Source organism: Corvus brachyrhynchos, unplaced genomic scaffold (genome assembly GCF_000691975.1).
Source record: "Corvus brachyrhynchos isolate BGI_N302 unplaced genomic scaffold, ASM69197v1 scaffold83, whole genome shotgun sequence".
NCBI lineage: Eukaryota > Metazoa > Chordata > Aves > Passeriformes > Corvidae > Corvus > Corvus brachyrhynchos.
The window spans coordinates 6527856-6553105 of record NW_008238464.1 but is presented as its reverse complement, the minus strand read 5'-3'; the positions used below and the strand labels follow the sequence as shown (position 1 = coordinate 6553105).

General features: G+C 36.4%; 1 protein-coding gene across 2 annotated transcripts; it reads right to left on the bottom strand.

Moving 5' to 3' along the window:
• On the bottom strand, positions 1-25244 carry DCUN1D2 (defective in cullin neddylation 1 domain containing 2). Of its 2 annotated transcripts, XR_001862904.1 has the most exons (7): positions 23105-25244; positions 19836-20004; positions 16618-16748; positions 10382-10478; positions 5005-5087; positions 3910-4006; positions 1-3251 (listed from the first exon to the last, which is right to left on the bottom strand). XR_001862904.1 is itself a non-coding variant. In XM_008635860.2 (6 exons), exons 1-6 carry the CDS (start codon positions 23277-23279, stop codon positions 3172-3174), a joined length of 735 nt encoding a protein of 244 aa, XP_008634082.1. In that variant the 5' UTR covers positions 23280-25244; the 3' UTR covers positions 1-3171. The 2 variants fall into 2 exon arrangements, 1 of the variants encoding a protein (XP_008634082.1); XM_008635860.2 differs by lacking the exon at positions 10382-10478.
• Positions 25245-25250: the final 6 nt, after the last annotated feature.

Genomic DNA, 25250 nt, shown 5'->3' with positions numbered 1-25250 from the left:
TGACTTCAATCCTTTGACAGTCCATTTATTCCTTTTTCCATTGCCACAAAATATACACACACGTACAGCTTACTCAGCAGCAAATCTCCCAGGTGCATTGAATGAGCAGATGCCTGCAGGTTTGCTCTCCTTGGCATGACACACATGATAAATTACATTTAAATTTAGAACTGGCAAGTACAAATCCTATGGCTCAGTTTCAAACCAAACAACTTGGCACCAAGTTTAAAAATACATACAGCATATCTGTGAAGTAATACTGTATGCACTGAACAACTTGAAGACATCTGTACCATTTAGGATTACAAATTGAGCAGCCTAGGTGTTACCACTGTATCAGCTTACTTAAAATGGAAGTCAGAGTACCCTGTAAAGTGGAACTGTGGACAGCAGCAAATGATTAAAATAGGTAAGAAATCTGTAAGGTGAAAGCAGTTTATTTGCATTTTTTATGACTGTTCAAGTGTGAAGGTGTTACTCCATGCTATTATGTATGGGAATATAAAAAGCACATGTGGTTTAAAATGGGTAGAAGACTGGGAAGAACAAGGAAAAGCATAGCAAACCTCAAAAGCTGGCTGACAAGGAACAACTATCTTTGGAGTATTTTGCCCAGTATTTGTCTGCTGGAAGGTGTCACCCATGAAGGATCTGCACAAGAATGAGGTTTAAATGTGCGTGTGTGTATATATATATACATACATGTATATACATATATATATGTATGTGTATATATGTATATGTACACACACTGAATCCTAGGCTAAGCACCTTCCTTCTTGCTCAGATTAACAAGAAAAAAACCCCTCAACCCACATGCATTTTTTATGCTCTATTTATTTTAAAAGGTAGAATCAGAATGATTTGATGGAGCTCTCATCATGAGCAAATGTTTCACAAGCTCTAGTGCTATGAAACTTCAGTTACATCACATACCAATAGATTAAGCTACTTCTGGTCAGTTATATTATATCTATATATTTTAAGTGGCAATTGTGTGAGTAACTAGCATTCCACTACTTCTGGCTAGGTAAATGCACTTGAGGCTGTAAGATGTTACACATTCTGCAAAGCCTGCGGGACAGATACAGCAGTGGCTTGTTTTGGGGAGGAGGCATAGATAAATCAAATGCAGTTAAAAGAGCGTAACACTAGTTCTAGCTCTCTGTTGACTTCTGAAGAATACCTGGAGTTATGTACACAAATGCCCTTCTAAACAAATTGAGTGAGAAAGCAGTAATTTGGCACAACCTCAGTGGTTATCTCTGCACAGGAGCGTGAGGCAGCAGCAGGCTCAGACGCTGACATCTGGCGGCTGTTCGGCCAGGGCTGGCACTCACAAAAAAAAGACAAATATTGGTAACAAATCATTCACAGGGCATTTCTAACTTGAGTGCTAGGCTCTTACTAAGAGAAAATTTGCTAATTTGTTCAAATTTTCCCTCACCCTGCTTTTTAAACATCATGCACAACTGAAATTCCATCAAGTGGAAGAATGAAGGCAGTCTCTGTATGCAGCATGTACACTTGTCCTTGCAGGTTGTGTTGACATAATGAAAGCTGACTGCTTGTATGAAACTCTAAATATTAGAGTTTAAGAGAATATTGTAAGCTTTTATACCCTGGCAACTACAAAATAAAATAGTATGCTGTCATGCAACACTTCAACTATCCAAACAGATATAATTTATATAACTTAATGCACAATTTTATCCAAAATTCTTGAATCTATTCAGCCTTAAATACAGAAAATATATTGATCATAGCTGTACATACTCTTCAGCAACTCTTCATTTTAACAAACTTTTACAGCGGCTATGACAAACTCATTTTGATGAGGTAGCATTTGCAAGAGCCCTGTGCGAAGACATGCCGAATAGTTTCTGGTAAAACTTTTTTGTGCTTAGACATCAGAAGAAACTGATGAGAAACAGAAGACTGACACCTCTGTGCACTTCATAATCAGTGGCTGGCAAAAGGGGAGAAGCAAGTGACTGAACAAGTTCAGGTTTGGTGAAACTGGTTCAATTTCACCAGCCTTGAGATCACTGAAACTGCATTAATTTGCTTTTTTCTCCCCTTAAATAAATACAATTGAATGCACAACACATCCACAGGCATGAATACTTATAATCATTAATATAAAGTCTCCTTACCCTTAACTATTTCTCCAACATGGAAGCCAACTAGTTAAGTCTTTGGGCTTATTCACATCTATTTTCCATGAGAAGTGCCAGGAAATGAATTTACAACTATGTTGCATTTAGCTAGAATTTATGATATGTTTCAAGCTACAAATAAAATCCATATTCTACCAGCTCCTTATTAAAAATAAATAAAACACATAATTGGAGACTAACTGAATTATGATAATCAAAAATGAATTATAAAAGCATCTTTGGTTGTTTAATGTCTACTTTAAAATAGCTACTAAAAAAAGCTGAAGTTGCATCACCGCATAGAGCAGCAGCCTGTCCTCAGCAATGCTATTGTTACATGTCCAAGCACTTCAAGAAGAATAATGACGAAGTCAAATTCATTGGGAGAAAACAAAAGGCTGGATGTAATCACTGTATACATCCAGGAAGTGAAAATACAAATTTAAAATGTTGGCAACAAGTTAAAAACAAAAAAAGCATACATTTGTTGGTTTGGGGTTTTTTTTACAATTCTATAGTAGGACAGATCCACAGAACTAACCTTTATAAAAATACAACATACTGCATAAGTTTTATTTAGGGATTTAATTTATATACCACAAATACTGCTCTTATATAAGTACAATATAATACAGTTTTATTTATGTAACTGCTGGTGTTCACTTTGGATTATGAACTGAATGGCATGCTGTGCTGTCAAAACTTTAATAAAATGGCCTCTAGTTAAACTTCTCCAAAGTATAAAATCATGCAAAATCTACATCCTATATGATACAACCAGTAGAATAATTGAAGCCAGTAGCCTACAAACAGCCTGGACTATCTTCTGAGTTTGTTCTTGAAGTGTCCACACATCAGTCATCATTTTCTTTAGGTAGAAAGGAAGAATTTCAGCTTTGTCTGCAGAATGTCCATCACGACCACTGAAACCAGCACCAATGTGCACAGTTATCAGCTAACAAATCTTCATTACCCAGTGCAGTTCATTTAGTCCATATTGACAAATCTGGGGTTAGGAAGTTTTATGTTTTCCTCCTGTGACTACTGGTCGTGCATATTCCACAAAATCATCTATTAGAACAGGCCACGCTCCTACAGAGAAGTCAAGCAATTGAGAAATTAGCCTACCATTATCTGCAAAAAAATGGTGTAGTCTATAAATGCAAAGGATTAGAAGCTCATCTTGATTTCTGGCCTAGTCTAGCTTTAACATGCACAACACAATAAAATACTTGAAAAAAGCACCTAACTAATAAATTCCACATTTGAGTCTCTTCTTGCAGCAATAGTTCTTAAGACAACCAAAATGCATTTAAAGCATAAAACTGCACACTACAAATATAAGCATTAGTTGATAGCAAAACCATGGCATTCTTATTATAGCCATTTGTATCTTAGGACTTACTTCTGCACACATTCCAAAACAGAATTAGTAACAGAGAGTAAACTGCATATAAGTTAGCAAAAATTTTGTACAAAACATTGTTTCACTGAGAGGTCTGTAGCATAACACATTCAAGTAGTGTGTTCTATCATGGTGTGACTGTATCTTTATTTCTGTTTTCAAATTACAGCAAACTAATTAACCTTATCACTACTGTTTTGGCAATAAGTATGACACTGTATTTGTGGCCGAAACTTTAAGGGTAAACAAATTAGGACATGAGGTAACAACATGTTCTCTTGTTAATTTATAGCAGTATTTTAATTCTGCTGTACCAACTTTTGAAGATATTCAGGTACTGCTTACCTTCTTCATCATAGTTGGACATATCATCTGCAATCATATTTCCAAAGTCTAACAAAAGATTCCAAGTATCTTTTGGAATCGATCTTTTATGATGTTCCTGTATGGAGGAAAAACAGTACTGTTCAGTTCAAACTACTTTCAAATTCCACAGCAGTATTTTATATTGACATATACAGAAATACACATTTCAAAAATACTTCTTCAACTTCTTTATCTTACAAAACCAATAACCTAAAAAAACCCAACCATCTGAAAGAGTTCCAACTTGCTTCTTTCTTAGGTTGAAATCTTTTAATTTAAATATTTCTTCTGAACTAAAAATTCAGGTTGAATATTTCTCCTGAAGTAACACACTTTAATACCAGGTCATAAATTGCAGATTTTTCTTCAGTTACATCTATAGATCTGAATCTGGATGTCTTAAAGTGTATTAAGGCAGTTAAAATATGAAATGTTTTCAGAAGTCCTCTTGATGAAACTGGTACATTATTCAGTGATTCAAATAAATATACTGCCTAAAAATTTAGAAAAAAACTTCAGAAAAATATTTCAAAAAGTGTACACCTTCCCTATTAAGCACTGGGGGACAAAAATGCAGAAAGACTTCTTATTTCTCCTAAACTACAGATAAAAAGAAAATCAAGATAAATTATATATTATGTAACATTGTTTTTTGTAATTATATAAACATGCAAATGTAGAAACATGGAGGAGTGAATCAGGTCTTTTACAAGAGCATGGTAAAATACATGATTGACAATAATCACAGCTGTCTTGAGAATTAGCAGCACCAGTTCCATCTACAATCATGGCTTCCTTTCATGCAGGAACTTTCCTAAGTAGGAGGATACAGGATTAAGCAACCAGAACACTATCACTTTGCTGCATCTTTTTGCATTATTCTCAATTAGAAAATCATAAAGAGAAGATTTAATTTGGCTTGATTTGAGACTATTTTATATCAGTGTTCAAAAAGGAAAAAGTTTGAAGAAAGTATAGAGATATTCTATCTTTTTCTTATTGGAAGCACACAGCCAACAAAAGCCACACTACAGGGGAATAAGACAGGCAGTAAGGAATAAAGTACATACTTACCAACAAAAATTTATTCCAAAGATCTAAAAATTTAAACCTTCCTGACAAGACTAAATTCCAGTATGCAATTGCCATTTCTAGATCTGTAAGAGATAAAACAACATGTAAATATTAAGCGCATTATAAGCAAAAAAGCCCTCATGGTTAAACTATTAATGCTACATCTAGTGTATTATGATACAAATGAATAACATTCTTTTAAAATCAGTAAAAAAACTATAAGGAATTGTTTTCTACTCTCCCTGACCCAAAAAGTAGAAGACAAGCAGTAACAGTATAAATTTTGTATTGAACGTCAAAGTCAATAAAACCAAAATATTTTTGTCACCATCCACCAGTTACAGATTAAAGCTACTTTCAATCTACAGAAAAGGAACAAAATACTTATGGATAACTTTGTCTGCAAACCAAAAGAAAAATATACACACACATACACAAACATAGCAAATATTGACTGAAACATAAACATTTAAATCCACAGATGTCAACTCCTCTTAATTTATCACATTTTGGACACACTTGACTTTGAAGGTAATTTAAGGATATGAGAGGATGAAAAAAGTCATTTGTCTGTGGCATTAGGATTCTGCAGAACTCCTTACAGCAATAATTCTCTTCTGGAATCGTTCAATAGACAAATCCCTATAAGCAATACTGAAAATACAAGTCTAAGAAAGCAGCCCTCATTCTGTATCCTGATCAGTGATCTGAGAGCAGGGTTCAAGGAAGATGCAGCACAGCCACATATTCCAGCAGAAAGGCAGGAGCGACATTAGATGCAGCTTAAGGGTAGAAAGGATGTTTCCTTGAAGGCCTGCTTTCATCCTCAGCAGCTCACAACACCTAATGGCTGTGGTGCTTGCTCCCACAGGTAACAGCACTAAGTACATGATTACTACTGGGCAACCACAAAACAAGGCACAGCTTTTCTTAAACCACAGAAATATTTCAGCTTGTGCTTTCAGGGTAAAGGAAGCGTAAAGAGAACGCGAAGCTCAAGAGAAAGTAGTGTGATAGCATGCAAGACAGAAGCTTGACCTGCACTCCAAGAAATAAGAGCAGTTTTTGAAATTGCACGTATCACACTACAAAACAAAGGATGCTCTGTCACCTCAAATCAAGTTTCATGTCTGAAAGTGATGTTCCAGATTTTAACACAGCCATGTCCCTAGAGTCCCTGTTTCAGACAGGGCTGCGGCCCGGATGAAGTGCAGCAGTTAAGATGTAGAGAAATGCAATATGCCTCTACCTGCCTATACAGGGACAGTGCTGCCAGTGTTTGTCCTACTATGATCAGTGCTCTTCAGTACAGAACTTGAATTATGCTCTAATAAACTTCCTTCAGTGTTGGAACCCTGGGTTTAGAGAATTTATTACATCTGGGATATAATAATATATATGTGTAACAATATGGAGGATTTTGGGTGTGGATTAGCTCTTCATAAATCTGAGTGCTCTGTTATTGGGTCAAAAAACCCGCACTGCAGGTCATGAATAGATAGTTATTGGATTATAAGTAAAAACATATTACTTGGTATTTCATAATTGGTTGATTTGGACTTTAAAAGGCCTTGAAAGTTAGAACTCGGGGACATTTTCCACCTTGTTAACTTGAAAGCACACCCTGTGCAGCTGTGCTAAAGATAAGAAAATAATAAACATCAATTAGAAGAAAAACCTAGTGTCTCCTGCATTTTAATCCAAACTAAGTAAAAGAACTCATGATTTCAGAGACAAGAAGAAAAAACAGAAAAAATACTTCAGTTCTTCCTGTCTTTGCCACCATTCTCACTTTTCACCAAAAAATATGTAGAAGAGAGTAATTAATAGCATTTACTTGCTGCTTAGATATGCAGATTTATTATTCTTATCTGTTATCCCAAATGAAAAGCAAAAAGAATTAAAAAAGAGAAACTTCTAAAATCTTAACAGTTGCTAAACTTCACTGTGAAGTAGCTGGCTTTGATCCCATTCACTCAGGCTTCTTTATGAAGACTCAACCTCTCCAAGCAAACCTTGCAAATCTGTAATTTTTAAAGCGACATTGAAGTGACAACTTTAAGCAAAATGCGCTTTGAAGAAATAATACCTTAATAGTTGAAAAGTTTATACTTCTGATGGAAATATTCCTTGGAAAAAGGAAGAAAGTACAGGTAGGGAAACAAAAATGATTAAAGGTGCCACAAAAGAAGAGGTAAAAGGGAAAGAAGAGATAACATTTCCTTGGTTTTTATCAAAGTCAGTGTTATGTTAAGGTGAACTTGACTATTTCAAAATTGTATTAAACACAATGCATGTGAAATACTATCCAAAGCTGATACTTAAGGGACACTGTACATGCGTCTGCCAATGAATTCCCCTGCACAAGGATGCAAAAGTTATTTGCTGTAACATGTAACAAATGCATATCCCACTGAGAATGCTGCTCTGTAGTGGCTGAAACAGGTCCACATCAGAGCTGCTCTTAGCAACAGGCACGAGGAGGAAAGTTCTGTTCTTGATAAAATTTGCCAAAAGAAAAAAAAAAAAAAAATCCATCTTCTTCATCTGGTTCACTGTAATCCCACAAACCCATCGACTAACACAAGTGTTATCTGAACACAAGGACTAGATGGGACTATCACTCTTGGTAGTGGTGCCAGTTTATGCAGTCTTAAAGTACGTGAGAAAACTAGGTCTTCAGATTTGCTACAATCCCAGGGGATACGGCTACACTTCTGTTTGAAGACAGTTCCCTACCCAGGTTGAAAAATTTGGCACCAGAGGACAAAAAAGAGGATTTTTCTGCTTTAAAGGAAAGACCTAGTTACAGGGTTCAAATTCAACATTAGCATGCTGACAGTAGTATCAATAAACAGTAATGCTGTGGAGACTGTATCTGCTACAATTAGTGCTCCACTGATAGACAGTAAAAAAAGAGAAAAGCCCTTATGCCATCAGAGTTCTGCATCCCCACAGGAAGATGCTTTTGCAAGGCAAAAATTCCTTAGGCAGTCTTAGGAATACCTATTTCAATGCTCTATAGATATGAAGGCATTGTTACAATAGAAATCAAACTACAACTATAAAATATGCTGGTTTTTTTGTACCAAAATACATACTACCCACATTACAAACTAATAATGTAAATTTTATAAACAGAAAAAGATGCATGGATCTCAGAAAACACCTAGACAAGGACCAGTTTAAAAGAGACTTCATTGCTAACATCCATGTTCATATCCAAAGCATAAAATTGCCAAATGATTAAAAAACAGCATAAAAATACCACATCATATACTGTACATTATACAGTAGTTTGAGCTTTCCTTTCAACCCAAAAATATTTTCAGTGTCAATATCTACTGAGAGTTTTGTGTCATGCAGACCCTTAAACAATCAGTTTTTCCTAACCAGAAATAGTATTTTACATGCAGTATGATTTATCTTCAAATATTAAAACCTCATTCTAAACTTGTTTTTAAAAAACCTCAGCCTTTTCTATCCTGATTGAACAGAAAGCTTGAAGTGATAACAAATAGCACAATTAATGCAGGAGGAGAAATACAGCCTGTGTCTGCTTTTAAGATTTGATCAAATGCTGATCTTGTTAAGAAAGAAAAAAATCATTATTAGATTGCTGCATGAAAAAAGTAAGAATCAAATTAAGTTCCTCATGCCTTTGCTATGATTTTGGACCAGGGCAATGAAGTCACTGCACACTAGAAATCAAGGAAGTGTGAAAACAAAAAGAGAAATCAACAAATAGCAAGGAATTTTCTAGAAAGCAGGATTTCTGAGGAACAGGAAATGCAGTTCATTTAGACCTGCTGTGCCAAAACCATCCTCTGGGACTGCAGCACTTACTTTTAGCATCTGCCAAACAGAGCTTTCTACCTCTCAGTCTGCCCTACCAACAAGATCTGTCCATGCAGTCATGTTTGAAACTGATAGAGTATTATCACTAATTCACCTGAATTACTGCTATAACTTTTCCACAGTGTGTTGAAACTGACGCAGAGGTAAGAACAATGGAAACGGTTGTCAATCTGTCTCAACAACACAACTATCACACTGCCTGACCAATAAGCATCAAGTGAATACTTGCAAGAGCCAGTGAGTTAATAAATTCCTTGTTTCTTCATTTCTAAATGATTTTTAAGAGTCTTCTTTGGCCTCCAAATTGCTAAGAACACAGACACAAGAATTAGTTTCTTCTTTCCTAATCAGCAAAATAACAAGAAAATACCACGAGGTTTAAACCCAAACCCACTTAATTGAGTTGCCAAAAGCTTAGAGCAAAATAGCCTGTAGCTGCAACTGGAAGCTCCCCCACAGAAGACAGACAGAAAGGAAAAAAAACAAGTAAGGGGGATGATACAGATACAGATCATGGCTAAACTCAGGATCCAGCTGAGCTGGATCCACTCATCCCAGCAAAGATGTAAGAAAAGAGCTTCCCAATGCCCTATGTTATGGGACAGATAACGCACAGTTAAGTGCCTGTGGCGGACAGGAGGAATGGTAAAGCACAGCACATGGATTTCAGAGGAGCACTGCAGGAATCACTGCAGAATTGAGCAGGGTCTGGCTGTGCTCATTAGCTCTGCCTCAGCATCTGCCATGCTGAAGCAGCCTGATTCCATGCAGAACCTTTCATGTTTATCACCTTAAGCATTAACTACACAAAAACAGATGAACTGCTTTGGAATTCAAGTTAGATTTAGGCTGTCTGAACACCAGTTTGAGTGCAGCCTAATGAACCTGATTGTAGCCGGTTCAAAAATCCTTTTGCCTCTGCAAATCTCTCCACGTACAATTCAGATAAACTACAACAGATGACTCAAAGTTGACTGGACATACATTTCCCAAACAAGGTCCAAACATGAGTAAAAGAATCAATGAGGCATTACTAGAACTGGCAGTTATGCCACACTTTTACTGATCAGAGAACCTCTTCTGTACCAAGTTTCTCTCAAACTGCTGGCATTTTCAACATGGAAAATGTGAACAAAAATAAAGCAAGAACCATACACACAGACCAAGGTCACTGGAACACCTAAAGTACAGCATTCACAGACCTCTTTCAAAATAAATGTAAAATTCATTTATAGACCTTCCTCAACTTCTTCCATGCACTCACTCCTACCAATAGCCTACGAATCTAATTCTTCATTGAAAGGGGAGGACATCTTGATAACTAGGTTGGGGAGAGAGGGAGTAAAAAAAGAAAACAAAATACAAAGAAAAGATATCCTTCCCTAATGTCTAAAGATCTCTTCAAAGAATCTTACCATACTGCTATGGTAAAAGCCAAAGTTGATGTTGCTTCAATTAAAAAAGAGTACATTATACTCATCTGCTTATAGGAGAGGAAACCTCCTTGAAGTCCACATACCGGATGCAAAGATAGTCGTTCTTCTGGTCTTGAGGTAATATTTGATTCAAGTCTGAATGCCCTCCTCATCTTTCATCTCTTGCTTGATCCCAGGCAACTGGCAGAGAGAAGGAAGCACAACCTTTTGAGCCAGCAAGCAGACGAAGGGATCACAAAGAAGTGATGAAGGACCAAATCGGCTTTTTGTTTCCATGTTGGAAGGTGAAGATCATGAAAGAATGCTTTAAGCTCCTCCCTGGGGCTGAAACAAACTGTAACAAACTCCTGAGCATGTCTTTTTGGGGGTCAAAGGGAGACCCAGTAAGAGAATCACAGCAAGCATCAGGTTCAAAAAAAAAGAAGGGGGGAAAAAAAAAAAAAGATAAGGCCTTGTTTTGAGCTTCAAAGTGCCCTTAGAAATCTGAACTGCTCTGCAGACAACATGACAAAAGACCTATAATCCTATTTTTTAGTACACTTACCAACAAGAACTAAGATACAAAATTTCATTCGGACTGCAGTAGAAAAGCTAAACCTTGGGAGTAAAAGGCAAGATAAACCTCTCCAAATCTGCACCATGCAAAAAATAAATATTTATTGTACTATATCCAGTAGTAAGAACATGAGAAAGCAGACTAAAGACAGAATCACAGTTATCCATAATAATTCTTTTTAAAGTGTCCTGGCAAACCAGGAAGGTAACCTCATAAACTGCACCTTCAATATATAAAGACAAAATGCAGATCAAGTTTAATATATCTAAATATTATGTACGCCAGATCCAACATGCAGCCGTTGAGATGGCACTGCTGTGTTGAAACCCTGCTAGGTTTTTTTCCTGAATTTTGTCCACCACTTAGAGAGTCGTAAGTTATAAGCATCCATTGTCTTCTTTGATAATAATCAAATCTACTCAGATGTATTTGAAAGACACTTGACAGTTGGGTGCTGAGCAACATTAACCAGAAAATGATGTTCTGATTAAAGATCATCAAGGCAGATCTTATGCACTGAGCTTCTGCCTCCTTCATCTCACTCCTTACACAAGATATCACCTTGGGGCACCGCTATTACTTTCACTTCTTTAAACAGCACGTGTCCAGACTGAAGGATTCTACTTGATAATACTGAGCTAATAAAAGTAAATGCCAACATTTGAGTTGGATGAGACTATAGCAACAGAAGTCCAGCATATACAAAGAGAAATAAAAATTCCCTACTGTCACCACATGAACTGTGGGGAAGAGACTCCTACAAAAGGCAGTCCTATTTCTAGGAATGAGTATTGGTGTACTCAATTCTGTGTCTATTTTAGGGAATGACAGAACAGATGTAACTTAGTTTATTGGAGAGGATCCTTCCCATCTAATTACATAAAGGCGGAATTTCTTGCATTGGTTTTGAGGGAAAATGGAGAAGAAGAAATTAAAAAGCAAGGGAGGACAGGCTTTTCCAAAAATAAATAAAACACAAAACTACACACACACTCCTACCCTCCAAGAACACTTTCCTGGAGCAAAATCCCCAATGAATTATGAAGACAGCTGTGTCAGGTATCATCAAAATTCTTCTATGACCAAAAAAAACTTTAAGAAGGGCTTCTGTGCCTTCCCACTCCCCATCTTATAAATGGCAGCTGGTGTGATAGAAGATACTGTCCTGCTGGTAATAACTCCGGAAAGAAAAAAAGTCTGGGACACATGGAGATTTTTTTCCAAGCTATGCTCCAAGCAAAAAGATTCAATAAAAACTGACAGTTATTTCAGAAAAAGCTTTCAGAAATTCAGTCTTCAAGCACTGCTGCACAAAGTGAAGCCAGATATGGTGAAATTCACCTCAGTATGCTGAAGCAATCTCAAACTGCTTCCTACCATGTTTGAAACTTCATAAAGGTCAAGGAAGTTCTGGAAGAACCTCAGTCATTCCCTGCCAAACTGGGAGAAAGTAACTCATCCAAGCAGGTCAGTCCTGTATCTAACACTGCCCAATACTTAAGTAACTCAGATGATACAACAAAGAAAACTTCTATTAAATTTGCAACTTAAAAAAAACCTGAAAAAAGTCTAACATGATAGAAGACAGGATTAGGATTCAAAATTATTTGGACAACCACTTGGAAGTAAATAAGAAAGATTTCATTAAAGAGAAGTGCAAAGTCATACTGCTAGTGGGAGTAATCAACTGCAGAAATACAGGATTAGATTTAACTGGGTACATTGCAGTGCTACAGAAACCCAATAGTAAAACAGATTGCAAACTGCAGACAGTATCAAACTTAAGAACACTCAAAAGGATGCAAAACAAGAAGCAAAATATTTAAGACAAGTGGAAGGTATCTGGCTTGTTTGGGTACTACAAGACAAAGAGAAAATCAGATCAATTTGATTGCAAAGGAAAAGAGAGTTGGAACACAAAATTCCAGTATCAGCTAGAAGATAAAATTTATCAGGGTAGTTGGTTTTACTCGGTCCAGAGACTAAAGGCATATGTATTTGGCATACATCATGCCAAATATGTAAAAAGTTGTTACTCACTTTAAGGAAATGTATTCTGCATACTTACTTTGACCGGAAAATTTAGAAACAGAGATTTATGTTATATGCTAAAGAAAGAAAAAAAAAAAAATCTAACAATAGGTTTAAGCAAACATAGACAAAGATGTATGAAACCTGCCATCAAAAATTTCAGATTCTATTTTGTGAAGGCAATGGCTCTCAAACTTGTTCAACCAGAGGACCATTACGAATCAGACCTCAAATCTTATTGATACTTACTGAAACTGAAAAGGCAAGTTAGTATGTATTGTAGCATACCACGGAGCATTTGGTTAGAAAAGCATGTGCAAGGAGTGGTTTTGGTAGATGTTGATCCTGTCTAGCACAAGGGAATACACTACATAAGTATTTCTCTACCTTTTAAATTTAAAGACCACCTATTAAAAAGGAACCCATAAATCACTATTTCCTCACGTTTTTCAGAGGAGAGGGGACAATAAGTTGCATATCACTTCTTAAAACAGCAGATACAGATTTTAAAAAAAAGTAATCTGAAATGTATTAATGTACTGAAGGAGTAATGAACATGATTCATAATCAAAGCATTGCTGCTTGAACATTTTAGAGATACTTCATTAATTTCTTGTGGTTTCAATATGCTAAGATAACAAACAAGAAAACATGAAAAGTAATTGTGTAAGTCAGTCTGCCTATCACAGCCTCATTTCTAGCAAGCTCTATTTTCAAGAGTTACTTCTTTTAAAAAAAAGATGCCTTAGCACTCAGCCTGAAGGACCCAACAGAAGGGGTTTAATTACGTCTTCTTTTATAAAAGGTTTCTACTAACAATCTGTTAAGAATACAAATTCCTCATTTGTCACTATGTCAAACTTGCTGAGTTTTGAAATAGGTGCATTCATAGGTGATGCGTACATCCAAGAATCAAACAACATTCTTTTAGCCTACAGATCAGTCCCCTAAACAATGAGTACAATTACCAGACTTGGTGATAAAGGCTCCCAGACTAATAAGAAAAAGCACTGAATACTTCAGACCCTAGAAAAATCATATTAAAATATTCTGCAACTGAAATTTAGGAAAGAATTCCTAGATTATTTCCACTTCATTCATTAAAACTATGCACCTTCATCCTTTACTTGACAAACTTACTGACCTCTCAGTCTCCAAGTTACAATTCACCAGAAAGACTTTAAGGCAAGCAGCTTGAGCAGGAGCTAAGCAGCATCCTATACTGACTGAATGTCATCTAATGTGCATGTGGGGAAGAAGGAGAGGCCATCACTGTAAGATGACCTAGACACAGCTAGGCACAGATTTGTACCAGCTCAGTTGGTAAAAAAACTAATTCTTCATTCTGTTTAAGTATCTGGACTTAATGAAAGTAAAGGCTCCAAACTGAGTAAGACAGAAGCAGACTCTGTACATGGCTGATACCAATTCCCGAATCTCTTTGACAATAGGGTACACAGTCATTAGACACAAACACCAAACATCCCTGGAGAGAGGGAGCAAAGGTTCTCATTCCAGGAGAAAATACATAAATGTATACAGAGAAGAGGATGTAAAATAAAATACAAACCAACTACCTAAACCTGTATTAAATGTAGCTGAAGCAACTAGAATTCTTAGCTCATACAGACACTCCAGTAAAATAACTGTTTGGATTTTTTTCCTTGCTTACAACTTACTGCTTCCTTCTGTGGTTATTACAAACACCTACCTGTAAACTTACTTTTTTCCTTCACCTCTTTGCTCCACTATGATGGTATTCCCTGTAAAGATTCCAACTCCAAACCTATACAGTGTTAATTTTTATTTGGGTAAGCTATCATTGGCCTCAATCACTCAAAAATGTCACATTAGTCTGTATGTTTGCTCAACAGTTTTTTTCTACTCAACCTATGGTGATCCAAGAAATATGGGGTCTCCACTGAATAACAGTGGCATCTGCTTATACTTCTTTACTGTCAAGAATCATCTTATCAAAACCAGAAAAAGTCTGATGAAAAATGCCACCAAGGTACTACCATGTAAGAACTAAGTACTAGAAATTAAGAGACTGTATATATTATCAAAATTACTAAAATTCCTGAAACTGAAATCAGCAACAGCTCCCATCAATTCATCCTACAGTTTAAGCTTTACTTCAGTTTTTGCACTCCTTACTTTCTCCTGTTAATAGTTCAACTCTTAGTCCAAGAAGGAACTTCGGTACTTTTGGCAATAAAACACCTTTCTTACACAACAGGTAAGACAGACTTACCAATGAAAGGACCCCCAATACTGAATAAATAGAAGTAATGGAAAACAAGTAAGTTTCCTCCTCATGTCAAGTAAAAAGTGCATTCAGTTCCAAATCTGGGTTGGGCTGCCTGACGTCATCCACTCTTCATACAAGCTTAGGTGAAAAGCTTTTGAAATGTACTCACTGCCCAAGTTCAAGAGTTTCATGTTGGAACTGATCCAATTAAAACAGGAAGCTATTTGTAGTATTTCTTTAGGTATCCCATAAATTCCAACCTCAGCTGTAACTAACTTACCTTTCCTGCAATTTCAAAGTACTAATCTTTGTTAATGAAGACAAGCTAAGGGACTAGAATTCCAACCAACCTCACAGAGCCACTACAAGACTTCTTCATTTTTGTGCCAGTACAAGTGGCATGTGAGCCATGAGAGAGGGACAAATGAAATGAAAAATGAAACTGCTAAAAAAAAAAAAAAAAGAAGACAAATATAAACTAGCTAAAAGTTGTCCATAGTCAAAAAAAAAAAAAAGGACACCAGGGCACCAGGGAAGACAAGAGAGATTATTCAAAGTAAAGAATGGGGAACAGATACCCCTGGTTGAGGTCTAAACCAATATTCTGCTCTCCCAGCAGTTCTTGAGAAAAACATTTACCAACTTTTCAAGTAACTCAGACATAGATTTAAGGTGGCTATGCTAAAAAACATTAAAAACCCCCAAACCCTAAAAAAACCAACAAACCACTTCCTCTCACCCACAGCACAAAAAGGTGATGATGGGAAAGTGCTATTCTATATGCAAAACACTAATTCCTTTCTACACAGTATCTTCTGAAAGTGGACATAAATTTGAAAAGAGTGGATTTCACCTTACTATTTTTTTCATCTATTCACAAACTAGAGATTTTTGATTTGAAGAAAAAATAAAAAAGGAATTTAAATAATGTATCTGTTTTACTCCAGCAATACAAGGCATGGATTGGGATAAATCTCAAACTTTATGAAGAGTAATAGTTTAATGCTTTATAAACTATGCTTATTTTTACTCACTAGTTTTAAACCAAGTCCATAATACCCTTTTCCTAAACTTTACATAAAAACTGAGCTAAAACTAAAAATTCTTAGAAGAAGAGTAACTTTTGTCAGTTTTCTCCCTCTTCTGAGCTGATACGGACTTCCTGTTTCAGTAGCTGTTAACACACAGAGCTCACTAGCTCAGTATTTAAAAAAAATAAAATTTGACAGGTCTTGAAGAACTGCACGAACTTCTTTTGACAAGAGGTGAGAGAATGTCAATACTGGCAGAAAACCCCATTAAGTTATCTGTACCAAGGGGACATTAAGAAGAGATTAAATGAAAGAAGATGGGAAAGAGAAGTCAGTGAAAGAAATCAATAATGAATTTACTATACAATCACCAATGAGAATATTGTAGTACTGGAACCATTTGGAAGACTTCACTGACTGCAGATATTTCCTCACTTTTTTTCTACTTACCTAGACCTTTTTGTCCTGGGTTTTTAGCAAAGTTAAAAGTAAACTGATAAAAATCTTTGAACTTTGTTGGATCCTTTAGCTCTTGTTCCAGTCTTGGCAATAGAGCTTTTAGTTTTTCTGTGGTGTCACACCTGTTCAAAAGAGATTATGTTATTTTCATATATTTAAAATTTCTTTCTACTTTCCCCCCACCTTTTTTATAGTTTAGTTTCAGAGCAAAACAAAACAGTGTTTAAGATAAAACCAGATTGTCTTTGAGGATAGCATTCTGAAAAATATAAATGCTCATGTGCCTTTACTAAAGAATTTTAAGTGGAACATTGTAGACAGGCATCCATTATGTACACAATGCAAACAGGATTCAATGGTTTAACTTCTTTTCTGTATCTTTATGAATTTCTGAACAGATGCTATTCTGTTCTTAAAGAACACCCAAACCTCACTGAACTCTGTTATTCCTTCTCCTGGGACAGATGTTGTAACACAAGTGTGTGAGCTTTGCGTTAATCTAGATAGACACTGCTTATTCCCTGCTCTCCTAAATAAAGAGCTTCACACTACATGAACACTTGAGAATAAAACCTAGGAATAAAATGAGCCTTGAATGATAGCCTGAAGACTGGCAAACTATTTAACAGCCTGGCACAGGTAAGCTAAGACAGAACCAAGTTACTGAAATTTTAACAGAAACACATCCCTGAATAACACCACCGAAGCATTTTCAGTGAAAACACCTGAGCTAATAAGACACATTTGTAAAAGGGAAAGCATTTCTGCCACAACAAGGCATCAAACGAATATTCAAGGTTACAGGACATTACCAATATCTTGAATTGTACCTAGAAACTCAAAGCGAAGCAAACAGGTTTCAAAAGAAGCAGCTATCACAACTAACACTGTGTATTTGAAAGTTCTCCATAGTTAAATATTTGTACTTATTCTAAAGATTCCAGAAAAATTCTATGAAAGGATGGGTAACCATAACAACACCCATAAAATGCAAGTACAGTTTTAACTGTCTTGCATGGTATAGATAAAAATAAGTACCTTTCTGGCCTCCAGCAGTACCTGGTGGAGAAAAGAAAGAATTCTGCCAATGGTCTTCAAATGAGAAGTTCAATTTCATTGGGACTTGATCTAGTCAACAAATATACCTTCCCATATGCATCCTAAAGATGCTATGGGATCTAAGCCTCAGGGAATTTCTTTCCATTTGAATGCTCACTTGTGCTCATTGCTAAAAACCACAGACACTGTGCCTCCAAGTACGTAACAACATCACTCCAAATTCTCAGTAAGTGCTGTGGCAAGCGGGCACAACCATATTATACTCCCAAGAACAGTTTAGCATGTGTTGAGCAGAATGAGATAAAAATCACAGACTGCTATGGAACTATCAGAGACAGTCAAACGAACACAGCAGAAATGTGACCATCAAATTCAAAACAAAATCCAAGCCAAAAGTCACAATGGGTTTAGCAAAACCTCTTTAATCACTTTCATGGGGAAAAAAAAAAATGCTGGCAACCTTTAGTATAATAACATGAGCACTTAATTTCTGTCTGTGGTTAGAAAATCATAATTATTCTTGTAACTTCTTGTCCTGGGTTGCAGTGTATTCTATTACCATCCCCATCAGCTGTTAAAATCAGGTGGGGCAGTGTTTCCTTGCCTCCTCCCCCCAGACTATCTTTCTGTTAATTGCCCATCATTGTCCTGCCGCCTGACTCAGAGATAACTCCCTCCGGACTATCTTCTGTTAATGAGCCTAATCAACACTCGGCCTCATGACTCATTATCCCATTGTGAGATGCTCCACCCAGAGGGAGGAACCAAGCATCCCATCGTGGATATAATCTGAGGCTGAACACCAGAGACACTGGCTTCCCACTGGATTTCCAGAGGACAGGAGCTACACAGCCACCACTGGACTTCCTGAGGAAGAGCAGACTGTTTTACTACAGGATCACTGCTTCAGAGGACTGCAGCCACCATTCTACCAGACTGCTACCACCACCTTGCCTAACAGGGTGTCAGGTTGTACCTTGACTGTCAGTTTGACAGTGTTTTCTTTTACCTTTTTTTCCCCTTTTCTTTAATTTCCATTAAATTGTTATTCTGACTTGGTGCCTCCCACTGGTTTGTTTTCAAACTAGTACACTTCTACTCAAAGCTACCCAAGGGGACAAAATAAAGCAGTGAACAAAGTGGTATCAAAAGTTATTTCATCATAATTTCCTAAAAATGGAAGCTTAAAAAAAAAAATCAGTAACTGAGGAGGTCAGTAACATCAGACTGCTAAGATCTCTGCTCAAGAAACAACCACTACATTTCTTAGAAGTTGGTCTGTCACAGAAATGTATTGATAAGGTGCCATTCTAAGACCAAATGAAATTGTTTACCTACAAAAAACATGAAAAAGTAATAAACTGTACTTATCCACCCATTTAATGCAATCTGTTAAAAAGTAAGTTATTTCGACATCTCTAAATATTAGAAATGCTGCTCCTCTTGCAAGGAAAAGTTATACACAAAATATTATTTTATGATGATAAATGCTTGGCTTTATTGGTAAACAGAGGCAATGTTCAAGGTTTGTTATCAAGAACAGCTCCATAATCCAGGAAGGAAATTTTTATCAGTTACACCACAGTTGGACTAATCTTTTCTACTACCAAGATTCTAGTTTTTATTTCAATTCCTCATAGGTATTTTGTACAAATGAAGTATCTAGGATAAAAGAGACAAAAGTATGGGTGGTAAAATGGACAAAAAGAAAGATGGGTCCATTTGCTGATAGCAAGGGAAAGAATTGAAGGTTCTTTTCTGTTTTCCTCTTTCTTTTCTGCTTCAATAGCGAAATTTTTTTCCCTTCACACACCTCCAGCAACTTTCAGTTTTTAACAGCAGGAGGCCCAACTCAAATCCTTAACACAAATATGGATATGTTTACTATGAACTACATAAAAAGATACTTGAATTCATCTGACTCCCTTGCTGTACAGGTGGAAATTGTTTTGCGTCCCCCCTACTGCGGTCATTAAGGCTTTGCAATAAAGCACCAATTCAAGGAAGACAAGACACTACGTTTTGCACCTGTTAAGCTTGGCACTGGCCTCAACAGCTTTGTAAAGCTTCACACAATTTATCTGAAAATGTTTTGAGCAGAAACACAGTTCAGGCCTTACACTATAAACTATGCAGAACTGGATACTTACCCCAACTCTGTCATGCCATCAACAAATTCCTTTTTACTGAATTCACACTGAGTAGCTGCCCTGAATTTCCATGCCACAACCAGAACACTGATACTGGCTGGGTCCAGGCTTAAATCATCACAGAACTGCTGAATCCCATCAATGCCAATTTTATTTTCATCTTGTGGATCTGCAGTTCAAAGTACAGAGAGGAGAATTATAATTATTTACAAAACATATTAAGAAATAATCATCTGACAGTTCTGATGTGCTGCATAATACAGGTATTCAATTTTTGATAACCTTCACAAATGTTTTCACTTGAAGTCTAGGTAATTTTAAAAGTGAATCAGTAAACAAATTAAGTATTCTGTACACTTACAGAGAAATTCATTTGCATCTTTTCCTGAACTTATCTGCTAACAACAAAATAGTTTTGTTTTCCCTCCCAATCCTCTATAAAAGATTTGCATTAACTCAGGAGATGCTGCCTACATTTAGAAGTAGTAAGGGTGATAAACAAAATCTACAACACAGTTATATTGGTCAGCAGGTGTTAAGCTTAAAAACAAAAAGCAACCCAAAATCAAGCCCAGCAAAAACACACCTACCACGTAAGACCACAGATTTTTTTTTTTTCCTGATAGTGACATATGGGTATCTACTGTATCTATTTAAAGACCACATTTAAACATTCTGGGGGTTTAATTCTAAGTCAGGAAAATCACCAAAACATTGTTCAAATAATGCCTTACCATAACAGTCTTAAGCTAATTAATACAATTTAGAACAAGCGAAACATAGTATTTCCCCACTAGTACCTTTCTGAATGTCAGAAGTGCATTTCTGAACTACCTACATCACAGTAGATGCCTCATAATAATTCTGTAACAAAATTCTCTCTCAAAAAAACCCCCAAACAAACAACCTCCTGCATGTAAACTTAAATAATTGGAGAAGAAAAAAACCAAATGAAAACAAAAGAAAATGAGATCCACACCTGTAGTTTTCAGAGCTTGAGACTTTACAAACTGTCTTTCCTAGCTTTTGAGAGAAAGACATTTCAATATCATAAGTTGGGCTGTGTAGAAAAGCATCCCTTGAGAAGATTTAAAACTAACTTCCTAAACTGCTACAATTTTCAACCATGCTATTTTTAAGTCCTGATCCAACAAGATGATTTAAAAAAAAAAAAAAAAATCAAGCCTAGATAAAACTTTTTGCATTTTATTTTAATTCTTAAGCTCTCTTCTACTTTTCCAGCCAATACTACAGTGAAAAAAATGGTAAACTCCAGAGAGGAAGTTAATTTGGCAAACAGACTTATACCCATTAAACAAAGAATTACACCCATGGTATAATTCAGGGACCTTTGACCCCAAATAACAAGTAAATATATCTATTCAACTAGTTCTAAGACACATATAACGTATTTCTTGTGTATTTGGGGAGTAATTGAAGAACTGAAGGCTGGATGTGCACTGTCTTGAAACCAGTGAAAAGATTCTGGTGGATTTCAACAAAGACTTTTCATCCCTATCATATTTCACATTATCCATGCAATTAGTAACAAAAAATGCAATTGTTTTGACAGAGTTGCTGGATAAACAGGTAAGAAAACTAAGAAAAAACAGCACAGAAAAAGACATTTTATCTCAGATTTCAAGTACAGTGCAATATTGTATAGGCCTTGTAGAACAAAGGAATCCCTTACTGTTGAGGGACCAGTGACTCAGGTTTAAGCCAGATACGAATAAAGAAAAGGTGCTTAACCAAAACTTTTATAGTCTTCTGTCAAATCTGATGAAACTTTTTAATGTTTACAACTTCAGTGTTTAAGTGCCAGAACTGCAAAGGTGTGCTGCTAACTAAAACACTGACATAAACTGGCTAGACTTGCTTTCACAAAAGTCAGATAGTGCAGTTTGCCCCTGCTAGGAATTTGTAAATAACAAATAACATTTGTGATGATCTTTTTCCATTTTAGATATTCTTAACAGCATTTATCAATCTGAATACGTATTTTTGACCCAGGAATCTCCAAGACTGACATTCAAGGAGCAAAGAGAAGATTCATATATATATGCTATATATATATATATATACATATGTCAACATACACATATGCATATATAAACCAAAACATGGTTCTCTGAGTTTTGTCTCTGGGCTTTTGTTTTCACAAAGAAATGCTATAGCACTGCTGCCTCTTTGTCCCTGCACAATTCACTACCACATAATAATGAAGTATTAAAGAACCCCCATACTTAAAACAGAATAGATTATGTAAAGAGGAATAAAAATGGTGGAAACAATATAATAAAACCAGGATAAATTGTATAAAAAGCATGCCATATATTTCAATTAGAAAAGTACATAAAATCATAGCTGAGTAGTGGCTAAAAGTTCATGTTTTAAAACACGAGATGTATGGATTTCAACAGGAGCTAACAATGACTCCAGCCTGCATCGCTCCAACATGAACAATGCACACACTCATATCACATGGCCATAGTTCAGCAAGCACTGTCACCTGGATCAGGTACATTCTTATATTTAAATGCCTATCTTTTCTTTTTTGTTGTTGTTCTTTTTAATAGTGATGTAAAATAAAACCTGGAAAAGAAGCAACTCTGCCTTTAATCCACTATCCTGTGGTTTTCCCTCCAAGCCTCTCTGAAAAGGCACATCACTTTTGCTGTAATATGGCAGCATGAAGGAATTAAATAAGGATGTAGTTTTCAGTTCTTGAGTTTCCTCATTAGACTGTTTTGTCACACTCCTAGCTGTAATGTTATCTGAAAAATTTTTGTTTTAATGTATAAAAATATTACTGTCTCTGAACAGAATTAATTTCCCCAAATGTTAGCATAAGACCAATATGTATTATTTTGCCATGGAAGGAACATCATACACATATTTAATAGCAGCCACTGACAACAAATCATGGAAGCTGAATAATAAACTTTGCTACCATATTTGACAATTGACACTTTTTCCTCACTACAGGTTTAATTTCCTACTTTTGAAGTCTACAGAAATCTCTACAGAAGTCGTGTACAGACCATTAAGAGCATTTAAAACCTTTTTTCATTCTTATTACTGCAAACACACTCGGAGATGCAAAAGCTAGTGAGCTTTTCTTAAAGCTCCTTAAAAATGGTAGAGGGAAAAGCAGAAAAACTCCTCACACAACATAATTTAGAAAAAAACAACAAAAAAAATCCACAACAACATCAAAAAACCCAAGCCCACCAATCAAAAAAATCCCCCCACAACCAAAACCTTACCTTTGTATCGATTATACAATTGTTCTAATTTCTTCTTGTCTACTGAATTTTTCATGGATTCTTTGTAGTATAAATCTGGATTCTGGAAGTAGTTGTCTGTTGCCACTTCTAGTTTCCATTCATTCTGTGTTAAGCAGTATATAGCAGTCCTTTCACCAGCCTGGGTAAATGCCATAAACTGGCGGACCTTGTCCTTCTGGGATGATTTAAGCTTATGCTTTGGGATGCAAAAGAAGCAGGAAAGCCAATGAAGCTAATCCAGAAGTTTGTTTCAGCATTCTACTACTAATGCCTATCTTTTAAAGGTTTTAGTTTTCTTGTTGATGACAACTTTCACTTCAGAATTACAGGAAGACAAAGCCTTGTTCTTCTGCAGTTAAATAGACAGCATTTTCTTCTGAAAATTGAAATGACAGCATCTATATACACACTTTTAGCAGCACATATTCTGTCAGTAATAAACTTGTATTTCTGCTTTATTGCTCACATATGCTGACGTTTTTTCTGTTCTGTAACAGCAGTAAACACAAGTATCATCATAGTATAATATGGTTATCTTCTGAAAGATATGCCTAGTGGTTATAAAAAAAAAATAAAAAAGGTGCAACTCATAGATTCTCAAATTCTGTATAAGTCCTTCGTACATGGAAAAAAAATACCCTAGAGTTTTCCTAGTATTTTCTTAGCAACAATTAACAACACAAAGTTTAATAATTTAAAGTCATCAGCTGAAAAAGGCAGAAGCATTTCTCATATAATTATGTTATAGAACATTGCCAACAGAAGACATACAACAAAAATAAAATAGATGAAGCAGACGTATTGGAGACTGATGAGTGAGAGTATAAGATTGTTATAAATGTAATCTAAAACTTTAATTAAACTCTGAAAAATATGTTTATACTACTAATACATTAAAGAACAAAAAAGCTTGTTACAGTGGTCTACAGGAACTAATATGATGTTTCTCTCAATTGCAGCAACCATATTGATACAATACCCCTAAACTTCTGGAACACCCGAGAGGTAGGAATGGGCATTTTATGGGGAGAAAATTTGCCAGTAACATATTTCAACATTATTCTTTACATGAAGCTGCAAGCAGAAGGAGATTGCTTAAATCAAACTCCATTTTTTATTATATTCTGTAGTTTACAATTTTGTTAAACCATACCTAACACATGTTCTGGGCCAACAATTAAGCTGAGAAATTTGTCTAAATTCCCCACTACAGCTTAAATCATCAAGTATACGGAAAATTTACTGGTCTCTTAAAAGAGAACTTAATCCTGATCCAGTCAGCAGTAAACACGGGACCACCTTTCAGTTTACTTTTTTATCGCTTGTACCCATATGGGCAGTGACATCTCGACTATAGATGGTCCTGACACAAGAAACACATCACATAAACAAGATAAGGATTTTGGTCTTTCCTACAAGATTTTTCAATTTAGTGTAAGAAGAAACACGTTGGGTTTCTTTTTATACAAAAAATGTGTACAGTGGGAAGGAAAACAAGCAAAAAGTAACTACAACATACTTTGCTAAGTAAATAACCAATTTGGCTGCAAGCTCCAGCCTGCCTCCAAATTTTCATGAAGGTTTAGCTAAGGGAACCTCTGCACCTAGATCTTCCTCAGTTACATAAACTTCTTTTGGGCTACAAACTTAGCGATAATCACTTCAAAACAGAGCACTGTGCCAACAACGAACGCCAAAGCAAACCCCATGTCCTCTTGCAAGCCTAGTTAACGTCAGGCATTTACGGATATTTTCTAGCTTCGTGTCTACCGAAATGACACACTGAATTATTTGAAGCGATAAGAAACACACTCGACTCTGCAGCCCACTACCCTGCCACGTAGCACAGTTCCTCCCGCTCATCTGCGGCCAGTGCCCTGCAGCGGGCAGCGGCACCCGCGCAGCTTCCCGGGGGGCCGGGACGAGTCTGAACTCCCGTCTCCAGCATGACTCCTCGCCGATGGCACCCGAACAAAGATGCGCACCTCGCACCCAGGCACAGCTCAGTCACGTTTCGGGAGCCCTCTCCCAGCGCTTATGACACCGTACCGCACACCCCAGGGAAGCGCTGAAGCTGCTGCAGAGGCACCGTGAGAGCGCTTCCTTCCCAGAACAGCCCCGGCCG